This window comes from Thalassophryne amazonica, chromosome 4 (genome assembly GCF_902500255.1).
Source record: "Thalassophryne amazonica chromosome 4, fThaAma1.1, whole genome shotgun sequence".
Lineage (NCBI taxonomy): Eukaryota > Metazoa > Chordata > Actinopteri > Batrachoidiformes > Batrachoididae > Thalassophryne > Thalassophryne amazonica.
Genome location: NC_047106.1, coordinates 28,183,727 through 28,208,769, shown reverse-complemented (window position 1 = coordinate 28,208,769; position 25,043 = coordinate 28,183,727). Strand labels below are relative to the sequence as shown.

The 25,043-nt window shown below is 41.7% G+C and overlaps 1 protein-coding gene and 3 long non-coding RNA genes across 7 annotated transcripts in view; 3 read left to right on the top strand and 1 right to left on the bottom strand.

Moving 5' to 3' along the window:
• Positions 1-256: 256 nt before the first annotated feature.
• LOC117509562 lies at positions 257-17,421 on the bottom strand. The gene is made up of 3 exons (XR_004560435.1): positions 17,354-17,421; positions 15,883-15,890; positions 257-269 (listed from the first exon to the last, which is right to left on the bottom strand). It is a non-coding gene; the product is annotated as an uncharacterized LOC117509562 (long non-coding RNA).
• The window catches only part of arhgef12a (Rho guanine nucleotide exchange factor (GEF) 12a), a 194,334-nt gene continuing 171,396 nt past the window's right edge, over positions 2,106-25,043 (top strand). For 2 of the 3 annotated variants that reach the window (XM_034169300.1, XM_034169298.1), the window contains exon 1: positions 2,107-3,278. In XM_034169300.1, coding sequence (XP_034025191.1) covers positions 3,247-3,278 — 32 coding nt within the window. In that variant the 5' untranslated portion in view covers positions 2,107-3,246. Of the gene's footprint in view, positions 3,279-25,043 lie in introns of all 3 variants that reach the window. The other variant, XM_034169299.1, reaches the window with a different exon arrangement.
• LOC117509557 lies at positions 10,078-23,911 on the top strand. 2 transcript variants are annotated; one of them, XR_004560430.1, is made up of 2 exons: positions 10,078-10,088; positions 23,833-23,911. It is a non-coding gene; the product is annotated as an uncharacterized LOC117509557 (long non-coding RNA). The 2 variants fall into 2 exon arrangements; XR_004560429.1 differs by lacking the exon at positions 10,078-10,088 and adding an exon at positions 15,930-15,941.
• On the top strand, positions 19,610-20,961 carry LOC117509561. Its single transcript, XR_004560434.1, has 3 exons — positions 19,610-19,620; positions 20,137-20,138; positions 20,826-20,961. It is a non-coding gene; the product is annotated as an uncharacterized LOC117509561 (long non-coding RNA).

The window sequence follows — 25,043 nt, the reverse complement described above, 5'->3', positions numbered from 1 at the left end:
TAAACGATGCCAACGAAAGTCCAGATTTCTTGTTTCGTCAGGACTTCGTCACCCTTCGTTAAGTGCCGTGTGACTGGGCCTTAACACCAATTCTAAATATTTCCTATAAGCACTGGGCCTCAATTTTATTTCATTTATTGCGTCCACCAGTGACAAAATAAAATCATCGGCATTTATTTATTTATTTGTCTGTCTGTTCGCAGGATTACACAGATACAGTAGATATTAGACCATGGAAGACTACATTGTGTTTTGAAAGTGATCTGGATCTGGGTTCTGGATCAAGATTTCACTTTATATGGGCTTTGAAGGATTACGTCAAAAGTACTTCACAGATTCTCAGCAAATTTGCTCCACAGATAGATGTTAGGCCATGGAAGACTCCACTAAATTTTGGAGGTGATCTGGGTCCAGATTGGATGTCGGAAATCTCTGATTGCTCTTGTTTATTTATTTATTTGACCTTGGCCTTCTGTGACTTCATAAAGGCAGGCAGTTTGCTGAACAATGTTTATGTTTTTTGCACCACAGATCAGGCCCATTTAATTCAGGCCCATATTTAGCATGTCTGCTTCTGATGAACAACGAGAAAGACACACACACAAAAAAAATAGAGCAATAAAACAAGTAATATATAATAAAACTTTACACTGTAACAATGTTACAAAATGTACAGAATGTATGAGCTAAGATAAATAAATGGTGATGATAAATGATGATAAGTGGTGGTGATAGCAACAGCGTAGAGTTCTGAAGGTTCTTGTTGAGGAGGCTAACGGCAGAGGGGAAAAAACTGTTCTTATGGCGGGAGGTTCTGGTCCGAAGGGACTGTAGCCTCCTGCCTGAGGGGAGGAGGTCAAAAAGGCTATATCCAGGGTGAGAAGAATCGGCTCTGATCCAACCTGAACGCCCCAGTGTCCTGGAGATGTACAGGTCCTGAAGAGATGGAAGGTTGCAGCCAATCACCTCAGCAGAGCGTACAATGCGCTGTAGTCTCTGTATGTCCCTGATGGTGGCTCCAGCGTACCATACGGTGATGGAGGTGGTGAGGATGGACTCAATGATGGCAGTGTAAAACTGCACCATGATCCTTGCTGGCAGGTTGAATTTCTTCAGCTGCCGCAGGAAGTACATCCTCTGCTGGGCCTTCTTGACAACAGAAGTAATGGTGGACTCCCACCTGAGGTCCTGGGTTAGAGTGATTCCCAAGAAACAACGTGTCCACTATGGTGATGGGGGTTTCTGCCAGGGTAATGAAGGGGAGAGGGGCTGTGTTCTTCCTAAAGTCCACAATAATCTCCTCTGTCTTCTCGGTGTTCAGCACCAAGTTGTTATAGCTGCACCAGGACACCAGTCGTTGGACCTCCAGCCTATAGGCGGACTCATCCCCATCAGAGATGAGTCCGATAAGGGTGGTGTCATCTGCAAACGTGATGAGCTTGACAGACTGGTGATCAGAGGTGCAGCAATTCTTCCTCCCTCTGCAGAATGAATACATAATGAACAGAGTTATTCAGACTTTTCAGTTCCTCTGAGTTATGGGCAATATTGTCAAACATCTTGTGCAAATGTCTTAAAAAACATTATTCACTGTTTACTGTAACTATTTCGGTACTCTGGCAAAATAGTTATTCTTATAAGTGCCTCTGCCATGATATTATTATATTATCATTATTTATAATGAAGGGAATATTATAAGATCCACTTCATTAGACAAACAATATTATTATCATAATTAATGATAATAATCTGTGGGGTTTTTTGTGACAGAATCTAAGACCCCCTCAATGGGAGTCAAAATCTTAACCACCATCAAAATTAATTCACTTAGTTTTAAGTTATAAGATACATTTTAACAGCCTTTGTCATCCTCATTATTATTGTTATGATAATTTCTTATACTTGTAGTTCTTAGAATTTTCCCCAATTTTGGGGTTTTTAATAAAGAAATAAAACATACAAAGTCTGTGATAAGATCATGTATCAGACAGAATAATCTATTTGTATTATTATTGTTTTTTGTGTGTGTGTACTGTTGTTTTTGTTGACAAACAGGAGTTTTCCTCGCTCCCTGCGGAAGTGGTTGCAGGAGGCACAGCGGCGCTCTCCGACTCTTCCAGCTAGCTGCTAGGGCGTTGCTAGCGGCAGAAAGTGGGATTTTTGGTGCCTTCCCCCAAGTTATATTCTTGTACACGCAACCTCTTGCGCCGGAATAAACTGCCTTCGACAGTATTTGGAACTTGCGAGCGCAGCAGTGGTTTTTTTTTAAAGAAGTATTTCCTGAAGACGGCTCGTTACTTTCTGTCCCGTTAGCTGGCTACACGGCTAGCCTGCTTTTCCATCCACGGGAATTCTGCCGAGAAATTACTGGATTCTGGAAACATGGAGTCAAGGAGCACTGCGCTGCCGTGCTAACTAACCCTCTTCCACTGGATTTTCTTTCCTCAAGGACACGACACGGTGACGATTGTATGCCAGCTTTTCCACACCGATGCGGTGTTTTGCGGGTTTGTTTTCGCTTGTCGGCCGGAGCTCATTGTTGTGTGCGGGAGTTTGCTTAGTTTGCACACGAAGCAAAGTTTTTTGCTGATCTGTTTAGTTAGCTGGTAGCTGGCGAGAGTCAAAACCAGGCAAGCCTGCCGTGAGAACGGATTTGCTCCAAACCGGTGAGGTATTATTTTTTAAAACCGGTGTCGTAGCTTAATTTGGCTGCTGTAACATTAGCTGCAGTTGTTTTTGCTCATTTCTAACACTGCTGTCGAGGCTCATGGTCACGGGAGATTCGTCCCTGCAGCCACAGAGAGGCTTCAGAGAAAACCGAATGGAACTGGAGGAATTTTCAGCATCTTCAAAGATCGTTTAAGCACCGAGGTCATTCATCCAAGCAGAGGCAGACGGACTGCACCACAGGATCAAGACCCTAATCTGGGATGTAAATGCAAAGGTTCCATACAAGGAGTTTATACATGCAAACTGGAGCCATATATCTATAGAATTTTTACTTGGATACTACAGCTAATAGGACCAACATCTGCACTGTTTTTGCAGAGTATTGACTGACAGATTCTATAGCTAGTATCCCCCCCCCCCCCTATCTTTGGAGGAGCCATTACTTTCCTGCAATTAATTTATTCTCCAGATCCTCCTCAAAATCCTTACACACTTCAGACAGACGCTTCAGGAAATCTCCTCTCTGGAAAATGTTAATCGGATATAATTTTCGGCAAATCTAGAATCGGAAGCCCAATGAGTGACACACAGTCAAGTTTCACTGACAGGTAGGTACAGTATGTCTTTGTATCACCTTAATGAATAAAGAAGCACTTTAGCAAGTTTGATTGTGATTGTATTAGACATACACGAATTGAAAATGTGCTTTAACCCATTTCGGGTTGGGACCTCTGAACACAGCAGTAGGTCCGGACCCGGTTGCATCACATACCGACTATTCTTCCAGCACTGCAAGTTGTACACAATCCTGGGTGACCAGGCCTACCTGTGTAATTTTGGTGAGCCCTGTCTGGTTCATGTGAGCACAGTTTAATGATCCTAACAGCACAGACCTGGTTCACTCATAAGCCCAAGGTAGATCTGGCTCACCTGTCAGTGCACAAGCCTGGTTCACTCACAGACCTGGGGCCTGTACTACGAAGCGGGGTTACCGGCTTATCGGGGTAACTTCGGGAGTAAGTTGATGACGTGTGGAGTAACTTCCTGGTTAACCTGTACTACGAAAGTTGGATAGGTTTTGATCGAGGTATGCTGCCATGGCAAGTTATGCTGTGCGCCAAACCTGCTCCGAGCAGGTTATGTTCTAGGTTAGCTTGAGGTTTTCGCTTAACCACTCCCTTTATAAGTACCGTCCATCCACCTTCAATCACTCTGAAGACAATGCCGGCCTACATGGATGATCCGTTTGATATTTGGGCACGAACTGTGAGGGGCTCTCTTCACAGGGCGAGGGTTTTTAAAGACCGCCAGAATCCGCTGACATACCCGGACGATATTCTCTATGAAAGATATAGATTCTCAGCCGAGGGAATTCGTTTTCGTTGTCAGCTGATCGGGCCAGAAGTCTGTAACATCACCCATCGTACACTGTAAAAAAAGACTGTTGTTTTTACAGGAAAACACTGGCAGCTGTGGTTACCAGGGAATTCCTGTAAAAAATACAGCAGTTAAATGTACAAAAAAAGAGAGCTCTTGTTTGTACAACCCCTGGCAAAAATTATGGAATCACCGGCCTCGGAGGATGTTCATTCAGTTGTTTAATTTTGTAGAAAAAAGCAGATCACAGACATGACACAAAACTAAAGTCATTTCAAATGGCAACTTTCTGGCTTTAAGAAACACTATAAGAAATCAGGAAAAAAAATTGTGGCAGTCAGTAACAGTTACTTTTTTAGACCAAGCAGAGGGAAAATATATGGAATCACTCAATTCTGAGGAAAAAATTATGGAATCATGAAAAACAAAAGAACGCTCCAACACATCACTAGTATTTTGTTGCACCACCTCTGGCTTTTATATCAGCTTGCAGTCTCTGAGGCATGGACTTGATGAGTGACAAACAGTACTCTTCATCAATCTGGCTCCAACTTTCTCTGATTGCTGTTGCCAGATCAGCTTTGCAGGTTGGAGCCTTGTCATGGACCATTTTCTTCAACTTCCACCAAAGATTTTCAATTGGATTAAGATCGGGACTATTTGCAGGCCATGACATTGACCCTATGTGTCTTTTTGCAAGGAATGTTTTCACAGTTTTTGCTCTATGGCAAGATGCATTATCATCTTGAAAAATGATTTCATCATCCCCAAACATCTTTTCAATTGATGGGATAAGAAAAGTGTCCAAAATATCAACGTAAACTTGTGCATTTATTGATGATGTAATGACAGCCATCTCCCCAGTGCCTTTACCTGATATGCAGCCCCATATCATCAATGACTGTGGAAATTTACATGTTCTCTTCAGGCAGTCATCTTTATAAATCTCATTGGAACAGCACCAAACAAAAGTTCCAGCATCATCACCTTGCCCAATGCAGATTCGAGATTCATCACTGAATATGACTTTCATCCAGTCATCCACAGTCCACGATTGCTTTTCCTTAGCCCATTGTAACCTTGTTTTTTCTGTTTAGGTGTTAATGATGGCTTTCGTTTAGCTTTTCTGTATGTAAATCCCATTTCCTTTAGGCGGTTTCTTACAGTTCGGTCACAGACGTTGACTCCAGTTTCCTCCCATTCGTTCCTCATTTGTTTTGTTGTACATTTTTCGATTTTTGAGACATATTGCTTTAGGTTTTCTGTCTTGACGCTTTGATGTCTTCCTTGGTCTACCAGTATGTTTGCCTTTAACAACCTTCCCATGTTGTTTGCATTTGGTCCAGAGTTTAGACACAGCTGACTGTGAACAACCAACATCTTTTGCAACATTGCGTGATGATTTACTCTCTTTTAAGAGTTTGATAATCCTCTCCTTTGTTTCAATTGACATCTCTCGTGTTGGAGCCATGATTCATGTCAGTCCACTTGGTGCAACAGCTCTCCAAGGTGTGATCACTCCTTTTTAGATGCAGACTAACGAGCAGATCTGATATGATGCAGGTGTTAGTTTTGGGGATGAAAATTTACAGGGTGATTCCATAATTTTTTCCTCAGAATTGAGTGATTCCATATTTTTTTCCTCTGCTTGGTCTAAAAAAGTAACCGTTACTGACTGCCACAATCTTTTTTTCTTGATTTCTTATAGTGTTTCTTAAAGCCAGAAAGTTGCCATTTGAAATGACTTTAGTTTTGTGTCATGTCTGTGATCTGCTTTTTTTCTACAAAATTAAACAACTGAATGAACATCCTCCGAGGCCGGTGATTCCATAATTTTTGCCAGGGGTTGTAGATTTAACAGTTCCTTTAATGTGAGTCAGCCGTGGTTCATTCACTGTAAATCCATATACATATTATGTTTGTAATGTTATCTACTGTGCTGCTGTATGTTTTACAGGAATTCCCTGGTAACCACATCTGCCAGCGTTTTCCTGTAAAAACAAGTCATTTTTTACAGTGTAACAATGCCCCGACGATCGAGCAGATAATGTGCCTATTTTGCCAGTGGACAATTTTTGTATTCCATCGGTGATGCTGAACATCTGAGCAAGAATACTGTATGTCGTATGATTCGCAAGGTAGTACTTGCTCTATATAAACATGATGCATTTGTCGTTTTCCCTGGCCATTTATCCGCAATGCAAATCAAAGAAGGGTTTTATGCAATCGCGGGTAATTACTAATATCAAAATAGGTCTAATGCATGTCCATTAATTAGGCGAAGTGGGGCTTATCAAGCTATGAATATAAACCTACCGTTCTGAAGGATGTTTTTATATTTCATCTTCACATGCTGCCAGGTGCGTTTGGCACTGCTGTTGCATCTGAAATATTGACAGGATTAGGAATAGCAATCATACAGTCAAGGTAGCCTATTTAGGAAACATTAAATTAACGTAACATTTATTAGTAGGCCTATGCCCACTTCTGAATCGTGTTGCATCTGGGCATAATTAATGAAAGAAGGTCATTCTTAAACACATATTAGACATTCCACAGGTTAATCATCTGTAACAGATTTGGACAACAATTGTATTTACGCATTTACCCGATCAGCAATACGTTGCCAACAAGCCTGTCTTGCTTTATTGGCAGACGATGTGTTCCATTTTCCCCTTAACGTTAATTTAAATTCCTCGTAGCTCCGCATAATAATCGTGCATTCTTCTTCTGTAAAGTAAGGTGACCGCGCCATCATTGAAAAATGGTGACATGTGCTGCAACCCGCCCCTTTTATGTGAACGCGCACAAACTCCACTTAGGTTAACAGAGGTTCAACAAATCAACATCTTATTCAGCGTCGTAGTACCGATTAACACCACTTGAGAAAACCAGGTTTTATCAACCCCGGTTTAAGAGGTTGACCCTGGGTTACATCTGGGTAAGTTAACCCCGCTTCGTAGTACAGGCCCCTGGTCACCCGGTTCCTGTTGTACACACATAGTGGGACCAACATGGATCTGGACTGCTTCCATACACTGATTGTTCCTCCAGCACTTCCAGTAGCAGTACACATTACACAAAGCTATTCCACGTTGACTGACAGAGCTGCTGACATAATCAGGCCTAACCCTCAGCATCACAGCCTATATCACATCCAGAACTGAGACAAGCAGGCAAACAGCTACCCCCACAGACTGACAGTGTGCATGTCAGCCAGAGTGGTACGGATGGGTATGTATGTTAGTTGGTAGGGGGATTCATAGACTCTGTTGCAGATGCTGCCATCTTTGCTGTGCACGATGCATTCTGGGAAGGCAAGGGGGCAAACAACAGTGTTGTCTCTTGACTCTACACTGTGTTCATGGCAGAATAAATTAAAGATTTCTTAAAGTAGTCCAAAATAATCGCCTTTTCAAGACTTTTATCTCATTTGTCAAAGGCTTCTTCTCCTTTGGTTCGGGATGGGTGGAGATGATCACTTTGCCAGAAATAACTCAGGTTTTTACATCTGTCTTTAAGATCACCGATCACCTGGGTTAATTTACACGTTTGCTTCCCTCGCTAGCTCTGTCTTGAAGTTTGTGTTTTTCAGCATAGACTTTCATAACTGAAAGTTAGATCATTTTTATTTAACACTAATCTATTATGGCGGTATGATGACACAAAGACTGTCTGTGTTCCCTTCGCATCAGTGTAATCAGTGATGTTTTTACAAGCAGTTGTGAAAAATTGGGTTAATTAATTGCCGTCATACATTCGTCTCAAATGAATCAATGAACTGAATTTATTTTGCACAAAACATACACACCCATACACAAAAAAGAAAAAGAATGTCAACAAGAAAAAATATGTCAACAAAGAAACAATGCTTTTTTTGGTTCTTGTTTTGAGAGATTCTTGTTGTTTTGTTGCATGCCCTTCTATTCCTACTGTTCATATGCTGCGATGGACACTGAAATTTCCCCATTGAGGGATGAATAAAGGCTTTTCTATTTTAATGCTCAAAAAGGACGAGGAAAGAAGTAAAACAGACACACTTAAAACGAAGAAGACGCACTTAAAACACTTATACCCTCATCTCACTAGTCATATATTAAAATAAATGATAACAATAAAAATTATCTACGTTCAGTTATGAATGCAGTCTCTGCAGAGGAAGGTAAACTTCACAGCAGAGCTGGTACGGGAAGCTAACTTAGTTAAATTAGTTAATCCAGGTGATCAGTGGTATGTGTTTAAAGACAGACATAAAAACTTGAGTTATTTCTGGCACAGTGATCGCCTCTAAACATGCCGAACAAAAGGAAAAGAAAAGCCTCTGACAAAGGAGATAATCGACTTGAAAAGGTGATAATTTGGACTACGTCAAAAATCTTTCAGTTATTCTACCGTGAACATAGTGAAGAGTCAAGAGACGCCGCTGTTGTTTGCTCTCTTGCCTTCCAGGAATGCATCGTGCACAGGAAAGATGGCAGTATCGGTGACCCAGTCGATGGGTCCAAACTTATACCCACAAGACACATGCAAGACATCTGTGCAGAGTCATGACTTGCAGGGTTTGGAATCCATCTTGGTTGGACTCTCATTTCTGTGTAGTATAGTATGGTCAATGCTAGTTCATAGTCAGTTTTTCACTAGAGATGCGAACTTTGAAACTCTAATCAGGTTTGAAACATCTACAGTATAACAATAAGTTTTGTTTATATGTACTCAATATCGGCTTGTGACATGGGCTAGTGCTGAAACCATGTCTTGCAGGTGTTGGAATGAAAGATTCCGTGACTTGAAACACACAGTTGTAAACTCTTTGTGGAACCCTGAGCTCTTGAATGAATTAAAAACAGGTCTGGCTTTAGTGTTGAAATTGCACGTCGTCAGTTAGCAAGAATTTAACACAGCGTGTGCAAAAATGCTTGCTCAGTTGTCATTTTGCAGGTTATGTAGACATCCTGTCTGTTTGTCAGTCCATGAGCTCCGGTTCCAGTGACATGTTCATTTTGTTGCCCTCCCTTTAGTTTTCCAGGTCTTTCTCCTCTTTGAAAGTTGCAAACACAGTTGTATGTGAGCTTACACAAATACTGAGCTTTCTTTGCTTTTTCTTGCAGAAATATTTTATGGTTTGACATCTTTAGCTGCTTACAGCTCATAGATTTATACAACCTGTGACCATGGGTCACAAGAATATACTGTCATTTAGGGGGTCATAAGAAAAAAAAAAATAAATAAATAAAATTGAAAACCACTCTTTTGACAAGGTCCAGCTGAAGCACTTTTTGTGATGATGTGTCCAGTAATAACTGTTTTTGGATCTAATTACTAAGGGCAGTGCATCACATCTTGATGGAACCTCTGCTGATCTCAGCAGAGGTGATAAAATTCTCTGCAGACAGTAAAGTACTACTTGTTCGGTGGGATGAGAAGGCCTCCTTGTGTTTGCATGCCAGGTAATGCCACACTGTGGTTCCTGGACACATTTGGCTATCACTGACACTCCTAATCTTTTAAAAGTAACCTTCTCCAACACCTATTAAAACAATCTCTGGATTTAGACAAAACATGCTAGGTAATCACCTTATCTAAGGCATTCGTCAACACAACCTCAGTAGGTTGACAGTGTTGCTAAATTATCTGTAATTGGTTGAAGGTTACACTAACTTGAAGCGAGACATGTCTGTTGTTGTCATAATGGTAAAAGAAGACTTTGCCACATTTGTTGTTGTCATTGCTTTAGTACCCAGTGTCTTTTCCAAAGTGAATCCCACATAAGGCCCATCTCTACTACAAAAACTGTATGAGAGGTTCAGCGAGGATTTGAATCTTCAAGGATGCAAGAGAATATCTATGTCAGCGGACCTGGGTACCCGCAGAATTAAACACGCTATGAAATAGTGTTGAGGTTTTTTTTTTTTTTTTTGTATGACTGGAAACCTCCAAACTCTCAGTGGAAAAGTGCTGCGAGAAAAGTTAAAGCCGGACTATAAGATTCTGAATGTCCATAACAATAAAGGTACCTCACACTGCAAAACCAGTGGAATAGTGTGCTGCATACCTCTGTGCACTGGGGACGGGACGGGTGGGAGGGGAACCAAAGTCTCACTGTCCCCCATTGAGGTCGAGTTCCTGCAGTGGAAAAGGGCAGATTCATGTGCTGATCACTTTATTAGGTACGCCTGTTCAATTGCTTGTGCAGCAACTCTGCATTTAGGCATCTTGACATGGTGAAGATGACTTGCTGAAGTTCAAACTGAGTGTCAGAAAGGGGATTTAAGTGTCTTTGAAGGTGGCATGGTTGTTGGTGCCAGACGCGCTGATGTACTGGGATTTTCACGCTCAACCATCTCTCGGGTTTACAGAGATGGTGCGAAAAAGAGAAGATATCCAGTGAGCGGCACTTGTGTGGACAAAAATGCCTTGTTGAGGTCAGACAAGCATGGGCCGACTGATTGAGTGGGCGACTGAGTTTATGCTATCATGTCAGTATGGACCAACATCTATGAGGAATTTTGTTGAATCTATGCCAGGAAGAATTAAGGCAATCCTGAAGGCAAAAGAGGGCCCAACCCAGTATTAGCAAGATGTACCTAATAAAGTGACTGGTGAGTGTACATCTGTAAGAATAGGAAACCAGTACCAAGGATGGTAGATGTAGGAAGTTTTTTTTTTTAAACACAGGTTTGGATATAAAATGTCCTCATGGCTCGGGCATAATCTGTAGGCTAAACCCCAACCTCATTTTACATTATATCCCTCCCCCAGTGCCATGATGGCAGCAGAGCCTGCTAGAAACTATTGCTAGCATGCAATATTATTGTTTTTAATGGTATAACCACAGGGGTGTAATATCTTTGACAGAGTAATTGCTGTATGATCAGTAAAAATGAATAAGGCACAAGTAGCCTTCAGTCAACCTGTCATTTATTATACATGTCTGTCAGTACACAAATATGTTATAAAGTGCAAAGTGATTTGTCACTGTGGGTGTAAGTGAAATTTGTCAACAACTACTGTATTGTCATCTCTGGTTTGCTTCAGGTGTCAACCCGGCAGTACTGCATGAAGTTATCTGTTCTTGTCTTTATCTTACCATCATTACTGTCAGTGATTTGTCAGTGTAATGGAGGCCATTATATAAATGCAAAATCAAAACGAATAAAAAGAAGCAAAACAGTGTGACAGTAGCCTGTAGGTACTGCATGTAGCTTGGTTTCACAAACTACACTCAACAAAAATATAAACGCAGCACTTTTGGTTTTGCTCCCATTTTCTATGAGATGAACTCAAAGATCTAAAACTTTTTCCACATACACAATATCACCATTTCCCTCAAATATTGTTCACAAACCAGTCTAAATCTGTGATAGTGAGCACTTCTCCTTTGCTGAGATAATCCATCCCACCTCACAGGTGTGCCATATCAAGATGCTGATTAGACACCATGATTAGTGCACAGGTGTGCCTTAGACTGCCCACAATAAAAGGCCACTCTGAAAGGTGCAGTTTTTTCACACAGCACAATGCCACAGATGTCGCAAGATTAGAGGGAGTGTGCAATTGGCATACTGACAGCAGGAATGTCAACCACATTCGTGTATTGAATGTTCATTTCTCTACCATAAGCCGTCTCCAAAGGTGTTTCAGAGAATTTGGCAGTACATCCAACCAGCCTTACAACCACAGACCACCTGTAACCACACCAGCCCAGGACCTCCACATCCAGCATGTTCACCTCCAAGATCATCTGAGACCAGCCACTCGGACAGCTGCTGAAACAATCGGTTTGCATAACCAAAGAATTTCTGCACAAACTGTCAGAAACCGTCTCAGGGAAGCTCATCTGCATGCTCATCGTCCTCATCGGGGTCTCGACCTGACTCCAGTTCGTCGTCGCAACTTCGCACAGCCATTGAAGAGGTGTGGAACAACATTCCACAGGCCACAATTGACAACCTGATCAACTCTATGCGAAGGAGATGTGTTGCACTGCTATGAAGCAAATGGTGGTCACACCAGATACTGACTGGTACCCCCCCCCCAATAAAACAAAACTGCACCTTTCAGAGTGGCCTTTTATTGTGGGCAGTCTAAGGCACACCTGTGCACTAATCATGGTGTCTAATCAGCATCTTGATATGGCACACCTGTGAGGTGGGATGGATTATCTCAGCAAAGGAGAAGTGCTCACTATCACAGATTTTAGGCTGGTTTGTGAACAATATTTGAGGGAAATGGTGATATTGTGTATATGGAAAAAGTTTTAGATCTTTGAGTTCATCTCATACAAAATGGGAGCAAAACCAAAAGTGTTGCGTTTATATTTTTGTTGAGTATATTTTAACTAAATGAGTGCTGGATCATACCACTGAATTTTTCTAGTATTATGCAAGGGTGCACCCCATCTCATGCCCTATGACTGCTGGGATAGGGTCCCCATGACCCTTGATTGGAGTAAGCGGGTATAGAAAATGAAAGAAAGAATAATGCAAGGTTATACAGGGGTCTAGTATGCTGATACTGATATGGATACTTGGAAAAAGTTTTCTTTCATTCATATGAATGAAAGGTCTTACAGGTCTATTCCACATAGTACTGTTCCTTCCTCTTTAATCCCGAATAGCAAATCGGAGAAAATTTTGAGGCATCACAGTAACTTCTTGATCCATTTTTGTCCATCTTGAACAAACTTAGTATTAGGGATGTGAATCGTACAACAACTCACGATTCAATTCGATTCCGATTCTGGGGGTGACGATTCGATTCAGAATCGATTTTCGATTCAAACAGCTCTGAGAAATAGTTATATTACTTAAAAAATGTTTATGTTTAAGAAAATGCAGCATTACAAGGTTAATCAAGTGATTCTAGATGTAAATTTACTTATCTGCTTTGCTCGTTCAGAGTTGGCTGGCAGTTTAGCGAAGCGCTGGTCAGTCGTCAGCAGATACCGCTCCTCCGCTCCTTTTAGCTCCGGGTCATAGCGTAGCATGTGGGCTTGCGGAGTTGAAGTGTTTCTGAAGTACTTGTCTTTCATTTTGCAGATTTTGCACACTGCATACGTCATGTCAAGCTCCTTCTTACGCAGCAAATAATAAAACTCAAACTCAAACATTTGCCTTCAGCAAAGACGGTGGTGGCTGAATTAGCTCTTTGTCCGCCATGCTAAGCTACAGCTCACGAATGTTTGAAGCACGCCGGACCCTCCCCTCTCGGGGACGCTGTAGTATGGGAGCCGTTGCCTGACAAACAGTACACGCAGTGAGTAAGTAAGAAAATGTTTTTAAAAATGCTTTTTAAAAATCGATTCTTGGACATTTTGGATCGATTCAGAATCGTAATAAATAAGAATTGCGATTCGGATGTGAATCAATTTTTTCCGGCACCCCTACTTGGTATACATAGTAGTCATGGCCATCATCGACACCAGATTTGAAATCGGGATCCAATGTTTGAACTGTTGATTCTCGAAATCACTGACGGTGTGCGGTAACTTCTGGGTATTCATAGTCTTAACAGCTTCAGTCAAACCTTTTTAAACGGGGTATTCATAATTACCATGACTTTAACTGGTTTGATTGTGCTCCATCGGGGTAAAAAAGTATAAAGCTGAAGCAGTGTTTGTTGCGTATTTTGTTCAGAGTTGAACAGCTTGAGCTCCTTTCTTTCCTCTTCAGGTTGGGTGGCCAGGTTTGCACTTTATAAGCCAGCCTGTTAGGACACAAGTCAGATTAAACTGTTTCATCCCATTTTTTTGCACTTTTTTTGGATTGTGGGCAATCATAGTAGAACGACATCCTGTGGAATAGCCCTGTTAGTGTTTCATGCAGCGGGTAAAATAAATATTGAACATGTCAACATTTTTCTCAGTGAATATATTTCTAAAGATGCTGCTGACATGAAATTTTTACCAGATTTTGGCAACAACCCAAATAATCCATAGATGCAAAGAAACTAAAACTAATAAGTAAATAAATTATGTTATGGGTAACAAAATGGAACAACACAGGGAAAAAATATTGAGCACACTGGCTGAAATATATTTAATACTTCATACAGAAGTCTTTGTTGGTAATGACATCTTCAGGATGCCTCCTGTATGGAGAAACTAGTCCCACGCATTGCTCATGTGTGATTTTGGCCCATTCTTCCACGCAAAGAGTCTTCAAATGTTAAAGGTTCCATGGGCCTCTTCTGTGAAGTCTGATCTTTAGTTCTTTCCATAGATTTTCTGTGCGATTCAAGTCAGGTGATTGGTTGGACCTTTCTAGCAGCTTTATTTTCATTCTCTGAAACCAACTGAGAGTTTCCTTGACTGTGTGTTTGGGATCATTATGTTGCTGAAATGTCCACTCTCATTTTCATCATCCTGGTAGACCTTTATCAAGAATGCCTGTACATTTTTCCACTCATCCTTCCTTCAGTTATAAGAAGTTTGCCCGTGCCAGATGCTGAAAAACAGCCTCACACCATGATTTTCCCACCTTCACTGTTGGTATGGTGTTTTTAGGGTGCTTGCAGTGTCATTTATGGTGACTAATATGACAACCAAAGAGTTTAGTTTTGGTCTCATCTGACCAGACTATATTCTCTCAGTATTTCACAGGCTTGTTCAAATGTTGTGCAGCAAACTTTAAATGACCTTCAATATGCTTTTTCTTCAGCAGTGGAGTCTTGCTTGGTGAGCGTGCATACAGACCGTGGTGGCTGAGTGCATTACTTATTTTCTTTAAAACAATTATACTTGCTAATTCCAACAAAATTGAACTGTGAGTTATCTGAAACTGGGAGTTAATGAGGTTGATCAAAAACATACAGTAGTCTTTATGAAGTAGTCTAAATTATCGGGGTCCACAAATCGAGCATGAGTAAAGCCATAACGAGAGTTAGGCATATGCAAGTTAACGGGATTCACCTGTATTTAGTAACAAAGTAAGTATAATGACATGGCATAATATTGCATTGTGTTAAATAGCCTTTATACTGTGGCTGTGTATCATATTGGTGGAGGTGAGTATCGTAATATAATTTTTTTCCCCCCCACAATAGTTTTTTTTTTCATTCTTCGTATCGATACTTGAAAAGGATTTAAAATGTCCAGAAATTTCCCTCAAATCCCTGTGATCACCACGACCTCCACTGCTATGGATGTTGCTGTAAAGCGAGACTCATTGTCTCCCAGTACCTGTCACCTGTCATTTGGTGTTTCCCATGAAGTACCTGAAATATCATCTGCCATATTCAGATTTGTCCTGCCACAGATTAATTTCAAGATGGAAAATAATTCACAATTCTCATAATACAAAACAGGATGTGAATCTCCCACTGATCTGTGGTTTCCCATTTGTGTCTGTAATGCACAAAGCATCCCATAATACACAGTTCTTGAGTACGGGATATGGCAGCAAGCGAAAGGAAGTTGGGAAACTTTTTAAAGAAATGCGTGTTGGATGAAAGGGGAGATGTGAACTTCAAACTTGGTAAGTTTTTCTCAAATGTTGACACCACAGGGGTTGGGATCTGCAACTTTTGCCGCAGTTATACAGTGAGCTATTCACAAAGAGGAAGTGCTGCCCTGAAAAATCATGTTCTCACAGCAAAACACAGGAAAAAGTGTCCAGGCGGCTCGACACACTGAAAATTCATCAGCACTTCACATCAACAAAGCAGCCAAACAGCCCGTAGCCCTGTGACTGCCTGCTTTGATGTCTGACCAAATATCTACTGCTGAGGTTTGTACTTATTAAAAAAATACAAATGAACTACCATATTTCCTTGATCATTAGGCCCAGGTGTTTATTTTATCAGGCGGTTCAAAGACGGGGGACCGATTACCGGCACGTCTGAGACTGGCTTTCTGAGTCGGACTCTCTACACCCAAACCCATCAAAGGGAATAATGTTATTATTAACCATCAGATGACAAAGTAAAACCTCTTAAATCATTTGAAAGTCAGTTTTAAGCCGAAACAAGGTGATAATCTGTTAATATACAAATAATGAATGTTTATGAGTTCAATGGTACGAATATTTTATGAGGTGAAAGCTGTAACATACCATTCAACAAGCTGAAGCCGAGTTGAATGGTTTCTTTCAGCTTTCACCGGGGTAAATATTCGTTCCATTGAAAGAATGTAAAAACATTCATTATTTGTTTTATATAATGGCTAAAATAGATCCTTGTCATTTGATATTTTATTAATTTATAAATAACAGAAAAGGGACTTACATTTTGGTGTTCTACTGCTGCTAAAGTCCGAATTCTAACGTGTAGTTCAGTGATGCTGTGCACTGACTTTGGATTTCCATAAAAAAAAGACTTTGTGTAGTACCTCAGTCCAGCCAAAAATCACGTCAGTGTTTCATGTGAACAGCTCTTCATGCATCCAGACGACTTACAGCAGAGTGGATTTTGTGTGTGCATGTGTGTATGTTACAAGAATTAGCAGCGTCAGTTAGCTCAATCAAATCATCGTCTCATTGTCCCCGTGCGTGCACAGCACAGTGGATTTGTTTTCTGTGTGTGTGTGTGTGTGTCTTACAAGAATTCGCAGCGTCAGTTAGCTCAATCAAATTATGTCTTGGGAGAGTTGTTGTCCCCCGCGCGTGCACACACGCAACCTGGTCAGCAATTGTGCATGCGTGTACTACCAAAAAAACTACATCCTCAGTGCAACAAAAAAAAAATCACATCAGGAATTAGTCATTCATTCCAACTTCCTGCCAACAGCCTCCAGACAGCACAGTGGACTTATTTTGTGTATGCATGCGTTACCACGTGTGAGCGCACGCACAAGGATTTGTGTGCGTGTGTGTTCAGAGTGCAATGGTACTAAACGTATGGAACCAAGATGCACTCTAAATGCAATGGAATGGGAAGAATTAATCCATGTCATGTGACATACAAAGCACCAATCATATGACAAGGATCCACTCAACTGTTTATAATTGCGTCTAACGCTCTGAAATGACGCATGCGCAGTAAAGGCAGGGGGACTGATCAGACCGCAAGTATTAACGAAATGCTGCCTGCTGTGTAATTTATAAGTTTCACACACATTCCTGGGTGTGGCGAACCAAAGACAACTGCTAGTGTCTAGCTAGACCTTCTCAATGTCTTATAATGGGATGGTAAGTAATCAATGCAGTGCTAAATCAAAATGATACCAGTGCGCTATGTACCATTGTTCCTCTGCAACTGACACTGTGGCATGCTTGCAAACTATGTTCATACTTAAAATTTCATTGTGATTTTTATTTCTTACGTGTACAGCATTTTAGGGTATAGTATGAACAATGCAGATTCAAACTACTGAAGAGTAAAATACCACACAAACTAGCTAGAACTGTCAGTGCATGATTTTTTGTTATTCCTTTCAGTCTTGTAGATAGTGTCACCATATTTTACTTTGGATTGAAAATCAACATACCTGTGTTTTTTTTTTTTTTTTTATGGAAAAAAACAAACAAAAAAGCATAATTTGTTGTGTGATCTTGAATGATTTTTACCAGGATTTACATGTACATTGGATTGACTCGACATATCTTAGCTATTTTGGTTTCATTATTGACAAATATTCATTTGGAATGTCTGTCACAATAAAGTTTAATACAGTTTATTATAAATTGTTATTCATGGCCAAGAATTTAAATCATTAAAGGTATAAATGAGAGCATTATTTATCCACATAAGATCATCTTTTCATCTGTTAAAATTCACCAGAATCGCTCCTTGAAAGTGTGAAAAATTCAGAATTCTCCCCTCACACTGTCCCACCATTCTTTTTCCTTCCTGACTGTTCTCATCTCTGACAAAATATCTGTGTTTCCACTAGGGATGTCCCCATCCGATCGCGTGATCGGAAATCGGGCCCGATCACGTGGTTTTAGACTTGATCGAAATTGGACGTTGCATCCCGATCAGGAATCCGATATAGATTTTATCGTCATTATTTTGATCAGCGCTATTTCAAGCTCATTATTGCAGATTAACGGGCCTTTCACGCGTCGGAAGCATCAGAGGCGTGAGATGCGTTGCTTTTTAGAGGCGTCAGAAGCGTCGCTTTAGCTTGGCTTTTGACGCGACACTTCTGACGGCAGCGCGCCTTGCTGCTTGTCGGCAGGCTGACCCGGTCAAATTTCAACCGTCTTTTTTTTTTTTTATTTAACAAAAGATAAAACATAAGTTCAACCGGACATTCTCGCACACGCTTGCGGCTGAAACTGATTCCAGAGGAGAAAAGGCAACAAGTGTTGCCTAGTGAATTTGTAAAGAGATGGAATTGTAACCCGGACAGAGGTGGGGGGAGTTACGTGCGCAAAGTTTCTTTCGTAGAACTGCTGTTTGTGTGTTTATGCGCTCAGCCTGACACCTCGATGGAACGACAAGAGGATGATGGACACTTTCCCACTGAAACTCTTGCTCAGTCATCCTTCTGTGCGCAGCAGGACCCGGTGCTGACCAAGTCCACAGGATGACGATCTGTCATCTGATTAACAAAAAGAAAAAAAACAAATTGTCCTGTGATCGTTTGTCTGCAAAATGGAGCGGGAGATGGTGTGCGCACGAGCGACGTGCGCACTCATCACATTGAGGAGCGCGTCTTAAAGAGCTTCTGTCTTCATTCACGTTCACTGCGCTGCTCTGAACTTGTTGAACACTGATAAAGCATCAGAGGGACACTGAGGACTGTCAAGACTCAAATGTAAATTGTTTTTTTTTTTCCTTTTACTTTTCAAGTTGACTTTTGAACTTTCGACGCTGTGAGCTGTGACGTAGCTTCGCGCTGTCCAATAGGAACGACGCGTCGGGCCAAAACACGGAAGACTAATGGCAGAAACCACTGATCTGTACAAATGGTAAATGGACTGCATTTATATAGCGCTTTTCCATCTGCATCAGACGCTCAATGCGCTTTACAATTATGCCTCACATTTACCCTGATGTCAGGGTGCTGCCATACAAGGCACTCACTATACACCGGGAGCAATAGGGGATTAAAGACCTTGCCCAGGGGCCCTTAGTGATTTCCAGTCAGGTGGGGATTTGAACCACAAATCAGTGCAGAAACCACGTGCCTGAAGAAAAATCCTTGGAAATGTTTTGTTGTTGTTTGTTGTTGTTTGCTACCTCAAAATTTCTGATTACTGTTTAAAAAAGTTTAGAACACTTGTAATTAAAATTGCTAAATCAATAAATGATTCTTTAGAAACCTTTCATCTATAAATCTGTTATTTCAGATTAGACAATTTCTTGTTTAACATAAGGAACCTTGGACAATTATTTTTAGACAAATAAAATAACATGGAAATTTGTACATTTTTAAAGTCTGGTAGATTATTACTTGATTGTTCAAGCCACCTCAAGGAGAAGTGCACTGTTTAAGTGATAAATAATAAAATAAGGTGATTAAAATTAAATTATTATATATTTAGCATTTGTTCATTGTTCATTCAGTTTTTTAAAGTATCGGATCGGGACTCGGTATCGGCAGATACTCAAAATCAGATGACTCGGAATCGGATCGGGGCCAAAAAAAACCTGATCGGGACATCCCTAGTTTCCACAAAGCATCAGTCAGTCAACCCCCTTGAGTGCTTTCTCTTCTCGGTAACTGGAGATGTTCTTAAAACTTGATGACCACCGCGTGACAATTTAACAAATTGTATCCTACATTCCCTTTAAGTTTGCAGTAAATTATGTATCACAATATGTATCATATCACAATATTTGCCATACTGTAGTGCAGTGGTCTCCAAACTATTCCAGAAAGGGCCGAGAGGGTGCAGGTTTTCTTTGCAGCCACTGACTCCAGCAGGTGATTTCACTGATGAACTCATCCCACCTGCTCCAAGTGATGTTAATCAGTGAAATCATCTGCTGAAGTCAGTGGCTGCAAAGAAAACCTGCACCCTCTCGGCCCTTTCTCGAATAGTTTGGAGACCACTGATGTAGTGTATCACAATACACTCGTGTCATGAAGTCCTTGTCAATACCCAGCCCTAGTTTCTACTACTGAGACTGGTCCCTAACTATCACCTTCTCAGGACTTTCATCTGGCAAATGTAACTAACATATGTAAAATATAACATTTAGGAGTTGGGTTACCTGTTCTATGCAGGGGTAATAAAGAAGTATTTTTAGCCACATCGTTGTATATTTCATGTCACTTTTAGTTAAGGTGGAGTAAGCTGCATTGCCTTGTGTGTGTTGTCATAATTAATTTTCATAGCGCAATTAGTGATATTCATGAGACTCAAGTTAATCATGATAAAAAGGTGATAGCATGTCATGTCACTGCAATGCTCTGGCATGCAGTCCACAGCAGGTCCATTTTAATTGAAAAAAACATGCGCCTTAACTGTGAGCGCGGACTGGGCCACCGGGCCACCCGCCCTCGACTGCCACCCAGTCCTCTCTGCACCCGACCCCCATGGCCCCCTCTGCAGGTGGTTATCCCACAGGAGGGCAGGCCCACGTCACTTTTTGGGCCGGGCCCCGTGGGCTAAGGCCCAACCACCATGCACTCGCGCGCGAGCCCCAACCCCAGGCCTGGCTTCAGGGTGGGGCCCCGGATCCGACGTACCGGGCGACGTCTCAGTCCTTGATATTATACTGGTCATGGGAGCTTCTGAACTGCCCTTAGTCTGACCCATCCCCTAGGACCTGTTTGCCATGGGGGACCCTAGCAGGGGCACAAAGCTCCCAACAGCAAAGCTCCTAGGATCATCCGGGTACGCAAACTCCCCCACCACGATAAGGTGGCAGTTTGAGGGGGAGTCGAGCCTGTTCCCAGTGCACGTTGGCTTCCGCCAGGGCTGCCCTTTGTCACCGGTTCTGTTCATTATTTTTATGGACAGAATTTCTAGGCGCAGCCAGGGTGTAGAGGGGGTCTGGTTTGGGAACTACAGAATCTTGTCTCTGCTGTTTGCGGACGATGTGGTTCTGTTGGCTTCGTCAAATCAGGACCTTCAGCGTGCACTGGAGTGGTTTGCAGCTGAGTGTGAAGCGTCCAGGATGAAAATCAGCACCTCCAAATCCGAGGCCATGGTTCTCAACCGGAAAAAAGGTGCTTTGCCCTCTTCAGGTCGGTGGAGTGTCCTTGCCTCAAGTGGAGGAGTTTAAGTATCTCGGGGTCTTGTTCACGAGTGAGGGACGGATGGAGCGTGAGATCGACAGACGGATCGATGCAAGCGTCTGCAGTGATGCGGTTGCTGTATCGGACATCGTGGTGAACAAAGAGCTGAGCAGGGGGGCAAAGCTCTCGATTTACTGATCGATCTATGTTCCGACCCTCACCTATGGTCATGAGATTTGTCTCATGACCGAAAGAACAAGATAGCAAGTACAAGCAGCCGAGATGAGTTTCCTCCACAAGGTGGATGGGTGCTCTCTTAGAGATAGGGTGAGGAGCTCGGTCACTCGGGAGGAGCTCGGAGTCAGCCGCTGCTCCTCCACAGCGAAAGGAGCCAACTGAGGTGGTTCGGGCATCTTTTTCGGATGCCCCCTGGACGCCTCGCTGGAGAGGTGTACCGGGCACATCCCATTGGGAGGAGGCCCCAGGGAAGACCCAGGACACGCTGGAGGGACTATGTCTTGCAGCTGGCTTGGAATGCCTCGGGGTTCCCCCGGAGGAGCTGGGGGAGGTGTGTGTGGATTGGGACGTCTGGGCGGCTTTGCTTGAACTGCTGCCCCCGCGACCCGATCTCGGATGAAGCGGAAGAAAATGGATGGATGGATGGATGGACTGTGAATAGAATTGTGAAAAATCTAAGAAATACATCTGTGTGATCAGACAGCCTGAAAAAGAGTGGAGAGTTCCACGTGCATGGTGCATGAGTGTGGTGTGGACATGGTGTGTGCTGCTTTGTTACAGAACAGACTCACACACTTCAAGACAGATTCAAAGTAAAATAAAAATAAGCCTACCGGCTCCAGTGAGAAGAACAAAATACAAATATTTTTTAAAAACTGAACAGGGCACTCACCCACTTGTAGAATTATTTCCAAGATTAAATATGTAAAGTCCACTCGACCAAAGAAGATGTCACGCACGGATCACGCGCGATCGCCAGCTGGTGTTTTGGAGCTCTCACAAAGTTCTCTCAGGATTCTGGCGCATGAGCTAGAAAGTCCATTATCTTCTGAAAATAACGTATTCTGACATTTTTTTCAATGTAGGATATACATCTGCATGTTCAGACAGCCTGAAAACAGTGTCGTGGAGACACTCCGCATGCGTGTTCATGCTGGTAGTAAAATAGTGTCCTGCGACACAGACAGCCATTTCAGCACCCGTTAGCATCCAAAATCCGACAGACTCTGAAAAAATGAAGTGTTTTGGGGTGAAGTGTGCCATCTCCTCTCTGTACAGCTTCTTTAAATCCATCACTTTCGAATGAAAGCTCAGAAGCTTCATTATCAGACGTAATAGCGTTCATTTCACTCTGTCAGCTATCTGCATGTTTCTGCTTTTCAAAAAATGCACCTGCTGAGCGAGAGGGATAATTAACAACAAAATACTTAAGCGACCACATGTCTTGTTTTTTGTACTTTTTTGTGGCTCATGTTTTAGAGCAAAGGATCATTTTTGGGGTTATTTTTCCATTCTTCTTCCAAGAAGGAAGATATGAGTACTTTTTAGTCTGTGTAGATTGGTTTCAGAATCGAATTTAGTTATTTCTTACGTTGCAAGTTTGTCATTAGCACTTACATTTTTTTTTTTCAGGGGAGAAAAGGTGGACCTTTTGTTTTTCTATTTTTTTTTTTTTTTTTTTTGAGCCAATATAGAGGGGTGTCAAAATCTGAATCACAAGGACAAGGTGAGAATTTCGCAACGTTAATTTCATGACATTAAGTGAATCAGGCACTTTCGTAGTGCCAAGAATGGACAGGATTAGGAATTCAGAGGGACATCTCGTGGGGCGGTTTGGAGACAAAGTCAGAGATGAGATTGAGATGGTTTGCACTTGTGCAGAGGAGGGACCCAGGTCTGCTGTGGCAACCTCTAACGGGAGCAGCTGAAAGAAGTGAATCAGGCGCTATTTTTAAATATTTCAACAGGTAATACACAGCACATCATAGAGACTCAGTTTCCCTGCTTCATGCTCAGCTGTGAATAAAAATGGACTGTCCTTGGTGAAAAAACCATGGACTTGATTAACATTAAAATGATTACACTCACTCACTCATCTTCAAATGCTTTGTCCAATTAAGGGTCGTGGTGGCTTGGAGCCTGTTCCAGCAGTCACAGAGCGTGAGGCGGGGTACACCCTGGACAGGACGCCAGTCTGATGCAGGTTCACATACAGACAAACAAACACAGTCACACCCGCACGCACGCTTACGCACAATTTAAAGTTTCCAGTCCACCTAACCTGTGTGTCTTTGGATGCGGGAGGAAGCCAGAGCACCCGGAGAGAACCCACGCAAACATGGGGAGTACATGCAAACTCCACACTGAAAGGCCACAGGCGGGAATCAAACCCATGACCTGCTCACTGTGAGGCAACAGCGCTAACCACTAAGCCATCGTGCTGCCTTAAAGTGATTATTTTATTATTATTTTGAAATTACATTATTATTATTTAATTTTTTCAAGTTTTATGATTTAACTATTGCATCAATTTTAAATGACATACAAGTGGCAAAAGACTTTTCTTTAGCAATAGTTATCATGTCTTTAAGTGTATTATTTAGGAAAAGCAGAAAGGGTGCAATTATTGATTTGTTTGTAAGACACACTTAGAATTTGATACATGTAGAATGAAAGCAATGAATGCAGAATCAAAGACAGTTAATGCAGACAGTCAGTCTATTTGTGGAAATGTATTACAGACAATACATACAAGATAGTAAATAAATTGTAATGCAGTCAAGACTTAAGCGATATTTTCTTTGAGTTTAAGAGTCAAATACCACTGTGTTTTAAACCAAGAAAAACTGACCAAAATGCTCTCGGAATGCACCAAATTGCACAATTTTTTCAAAATTTTCCAGGGGCATGCCCCAGGACTCCCCCAAGGGGACCATCCACTCACAGAAAATGTTCAGTCAAACAATTTTCAGTTGCTTGCAACTATGATAGAAGTAAAGGTTTTATAAGGATTTTGAACTTTACTCACGTTTTTAAACACTGCTATTATTTTGAACACAGCTGTATGTATCTTGAACGTTAGACTTGGCTGCATGAAAGTGGTAAAAATTGTTTATTAGTTTTGGGGCAAGGTCTGCTCAATTGGTATACCATGATGTGTGACATAGCCCATCACAGAGGGAACTGTTTTTGCTGTGTTGGATTCATATTTTCCATGCTCATAGTGAAAATTGAAAGCTTTTTTTATGTGACCGTGCAGATGACATAGACAGCAGCACGGCGCTCAGCTTGTCCATGTTAACCCATCACACCTTTGGCCCACGAATAGTGGGAACCTCTCAACCTTGAAACGTATAAATAAAGACTCACTCCATCCTTCATTTTTGGATGAGGTTAACAATCCATTGTGCCTGCTACTAAATGAGAGTGGCACTACATTTCCACCTCAGTTTTAATCAGCATCAGAATTTGAATTATATGTATATTAAATATTGCAATATTGTTTTTTGTTTTTTTTTTGTCATCTTTCCCCACCCCATTATCCTTTTAACCCCTACTAAGCATGTATATCCCATCAATGGGAAATATCACTTTTTATTTGTGAGATACTCACAAGCCAAAATGCGGTGGGTGGTAGGGGGTTAACTGACTGTGAACATGTTCTGAGGATTAATACTTGAATATTTTTCATGCCCAGATGGAGCTTTTGCAGTTTTGATCAGAGCTCTGCCTTGTGGATGCTCATTTTAATGCAGAGTACACGGCAGCTGACACAGCTTCTCCTGTATGAGTGCTGACTAGATGGAGCAGAAGCATACTGCATTATCAGGGAGGGATGCCAAATACAGGCTTGCCTTCCAAGTACAGGGCCGAGCTGTCAGAACTACTCTCAGAAACATTTATCAGA